The sequence below is a fragment of the Hemibagrus wyckioides genome, linkage group LG28, assembly GCF_019097595.1.
Source record: "Hemibagrus wyckioides isolate EC202008001 linkage group LG28, SWU_Hwy_1.0, whole genome shotgun sequence".
Taxonomy (NCBI): Eukaryota; Metazoa; Chordata; class Actinopteri; order Siluriformes; family Bagridae; genus Hemibagrus; species Hemibagrus wyckioides.
This window is the reverse complement of record NC_080737.1, coordinates 19897339-19900970: the sequence shown is the minus strand read 5'-3', so window position 1 is coordinate 19900970 and position 3632 is coordinate 19897339. Positions and strand designations below refer to the sequence as shown.

At 43.4% G+C, this 3632-nt stretch overlaps 1 protein-coding gene across 1 annotated transcript; it reads right to left on the bottom strand.

Moving 5' to 3' along the window:
• Positions 1-839: 839 nt before the first annotated feature.
• LOC131348651 (protein B4) lies at positions 840-2708 on the bottom strand. Its single transcript, XM_058383783.1, has 5 exons — positions 2499-2708; positions 1736-2007; positions 1556-1652; positions 1423-1463; positions 840-1281 (listed from the first exon to the last, which is right to left on the bottom strand). Exons 1-5 carry the CDS (start codon positions 2581-2583, stop codon positions 880-882), a joined length of 897 nt encoding a protein of 298 aa, XP_058239766.1. The 5' UTR covers positions 2584-2708; the 3' UTR covers positions 840-879.
• Between the last annotated feature and the right edge of the window lie 924 nt (positions 2709-3632).

Here is a 3632-nt window from a genome sequence, read left to right as displayed (position 1 = left end):
TCTTCTCCGTGCTGTAGCGCTCTGTAGCCGTGTTTATACCGATAGTAACTGACCTGCAGTCACACATCAGCTAAACTCGTAAATCCACGCTATAAAACGGGACAGACATCCTGTGCCTTTTTTTTACGACTAACCCGACCCTCCGTGACCCATAATCCCCCCGTGCTCCTGCCCCTGAGCCTCAGCACGGAGCTCCACACGTCCAGAATCACCAACTTCACACAAGCATTTTCTGACCCCAACACAACTCTCAGATTAAAGCCAGGAAAAGTTTCACAGGGTTTCATTTCAGGGTTGTTTTTATTTCAGCGGAGGGAAGAAAGGAAGCAGGCGGCGAGTTCAGCCTCGTGCGGGATAATTATCTGTAATAAATTATAAACAGGTGGAGTAAACACTCACAGGGGCAGTTCAGGGGGCAGTATTATTGGGAGGTTTTTAAGGCTTCAGCACTTCAGAGACGGTCACACTCCCACATGAACACAGTTTCTGTGCTGATCACACCTCAGCCAATCAGAACGCAGAAACTACATTATAATTGTAGTTTTTCCCTCTTTTCTAATCAAGAACTCCGTGTCCAGACACTCAGCCAGGACACGACCAGTCAAGTCTGCATCTGAAACTTTACACAGCCATTCTTTTAGTCACAATTGTTTTCCTGGCAAAAATAATTGTTGTAATAATAAGTTATGACATCACCTCTAAGCCCCACCCACCAAAACCAGTCCCATTTTAAAACCATGACCTATCTGAATCACAGGTCTAACACCAGATATTTCAGAAGAGAAAACCCTCCACAGCAGTTCAAGTACAAAAGGCTTTATTAAAGAAAAAGTGCATGTTTTAAAAAAAAAAAAAAGAAAAAAAAAAAAAAAAAAAGTGTTATTTCCCTGCTGCTTTCTTGCCCTTCTTCCCTGATGACTTGGTGCCACTTTGCTCTCCATCTTCTGCTTTCTGAGGAGTTTTCCTTCCTCCCTTTTTCTGCACAGTCACTTCAGCCTCATTTCCACTGTCCTCTGATTTCTGGGCCTCTTTCTTCTCTCCCTTCACTAGGTTTCCCTCTGCATCAAGGCCTTCCGGTGTTTTCCGAGATGCTTTTCCTCCTTTCTTGGCACCAGATTTCTCAGCGCTCTCACCCTTTGAAGCTTTGGAGGTTTTTTGGGGTTTGGGTTCCGGCGGTCCTTCATCAGCCGCTCCAGCAGCTCGCTTGGCTTTGGGCTTCTTCGCCGGAGCCACTTTGGAAGCTGAGACCTCGTTCTTCTTGGTTTTCTTGGGTTTATCTCCCTGAGTGGTGGAAAAAGTGGGGGGAGATGGTGTTAAGAGAAAGAATCACAGAAAGCTGTAAACTTGTTTATAGATGCCCTTTACAGCAGCACAAAGGGCTTGGAGATCAAATCAATATTGACCGTTTAAGCGCTCACTCACCCCCACAGCAGCAGACTTGCTTTTCTTTGTCTTCACATCTCCTGGAAAACAAAAAGGTCAACATCAATGCAGTGTTGTCCAGGGCCATGGCTGGATTTGAACTGGTCCGAGACAGAACTACAAGCTCGCTCACCCGTCTTAGCGTTTGGTGCTTTGGCCTGGTTGATGTTGGGGTTCGTGTTCTCTTTAGCCTCTTTGCTCTTCGATGCTTTTGGCTTCCTGACGGCGAGCTGAGGAGAAAGCGATTGTCTCATTATTAGAAAACAAACGTTGTCAGGTTATAAACACCTTCACCACGAAGCAGGTTCCTCACCCTGAAGCGACCCTGAGCTCCGGTGGTGTTCGTGGAGTTCGCAGGCCTCACAAACGCTCCAGAGTCGATCCCTTTAACCAGAGCTTTGCGCACCATCGTCTTCAGCCGCGTCTCGTCCACCGTGGCATATTTCTCCTTGATGAAGGCGCGAATGGCCTGAGCGGACACACCCTTCCTCTGGTCCAGCTCGGTCAGTGCCTCCTTCACCATCTCCATGGTGGACGGGTGAGGAGACACCTTCCTCACAGCCTTACTCACCACCTCAGGGCCATCTTTTTTTTTAAAAAAAAAAAAAAAAAAAAAGAAAACCCACAGCTGCATGCGTTAGAACCAATAACTTCAGCGACATGCAATCCAGTCCAGAATACAGCTTTCATTTTACACAAAATCCTGCAACTTCCAAGAGAAAGTCAAGAGAATGTAATGCAGTTTAATTAGAGGACATGCTGGATTAGATAACACCACAAATCAAGTTAGAGTCACCAAAAAAAATCCTGAAATCAGTCCATTATTCTCTTAAAGCAACGGGTCAGAGGTAAAGTGAAAATATTGAGTCATGATCCAGTAACCAGGTTAATAAACTGAAAAACATTAACCAGCTGTGTTTATCAAAACTATTCAAAGAGTATTCAAGTGCTTTAGATTAGATTTATTTGCAGAAATTCACCCCAACGCAACTGAGTGATGTGATTAGACCAGCAGGATGAGAAGGTGAAACTGGACACAGGAGGAGTCCACACATCAATAAGGAATAAAAACACACCCGTTTTCTGCTCTTCCTTCAGCTCCTTCTCAGCAGTGGTGTTGGGAGAAGAGCTCGTTTCTGCAGCTGCCTTTTTAGGAGCCATTTTAAATAAAACAACTTGAAGCTTAAAAAGAATAAAAACCAAAACTTCTTTCAAATACAAAAAAAATCTGGTTAAAATCCGTGAGGGTGACGCTTCCTGTCAGGGGGAAGAGCAGCGCTACTTAAAGTTAGCCGTGTAGCTCAGAGCCTCTCACTCACCTGCTGCTCGTTAAACCAATTAAGCAAATTTTCCCGCCATTGTGAGGTCTGTGTGCGCGTGCACGGCGACTCAGAGTTCATCTGCAACTCTCTGATTCACAGCGACCGATTCAACAAACATCTCGGGGAAAAAAAGAAAGTAAATTTAGTTTTTCTTATTTACTTGACATTTGAGGAGCAACAGAGCCTCAGAGTCCTACTGCTTCTTTTATTTATTTCTGTTATATATTTATATTAAATCTTTTTAAATCTGACATTAGCCTGGATGCTGCTTAAAGGCTACACACACTGAGCAACATGAGGATTTTCCTCACATTAGTATAGATGATGTTACTCCAGAAAAAGATTTTTTGCACCTCGGTGAGTTTAATTATGATGTGGAAATACTGACCACATTATTACGTCATAAGCATAAAGCTGTACTGCATTAACATTAGCATTTAAATGTCAAGCTAAGCCTCATCATAGCAGAGCTCCATGTTAAACATCTCCATAGCAACAGTGTAAAGATTACAAACCAGTTTAATCAAGGAGGATAAACTGCTTTATTTTAGCTTTAGGCAGCATATCGAGTGACATATTGATTGTGTGTGTGTGTGTGTGTGTGTGTGTGTGTGTGTGTGTGTGTAGGTATCACGTTGGTGCATGTTGCTGTGTTCCAGTGTGCCAAAATGTTGCACTTCCTACTTTCTGATGAATGACAGGTGAATAATCAGACACACCGATGATGATGATGGTGACGACTATGATTATGTTGATGATGAAGATGATGATGGTGTTGATGATGACGACTATGATTATGTTGATGATGAAGATGATGATGGTGTTGATGATGACGACTATGATTATGTTGATGATGAAGATGATGATGGTGTTGATGATGACGACTAT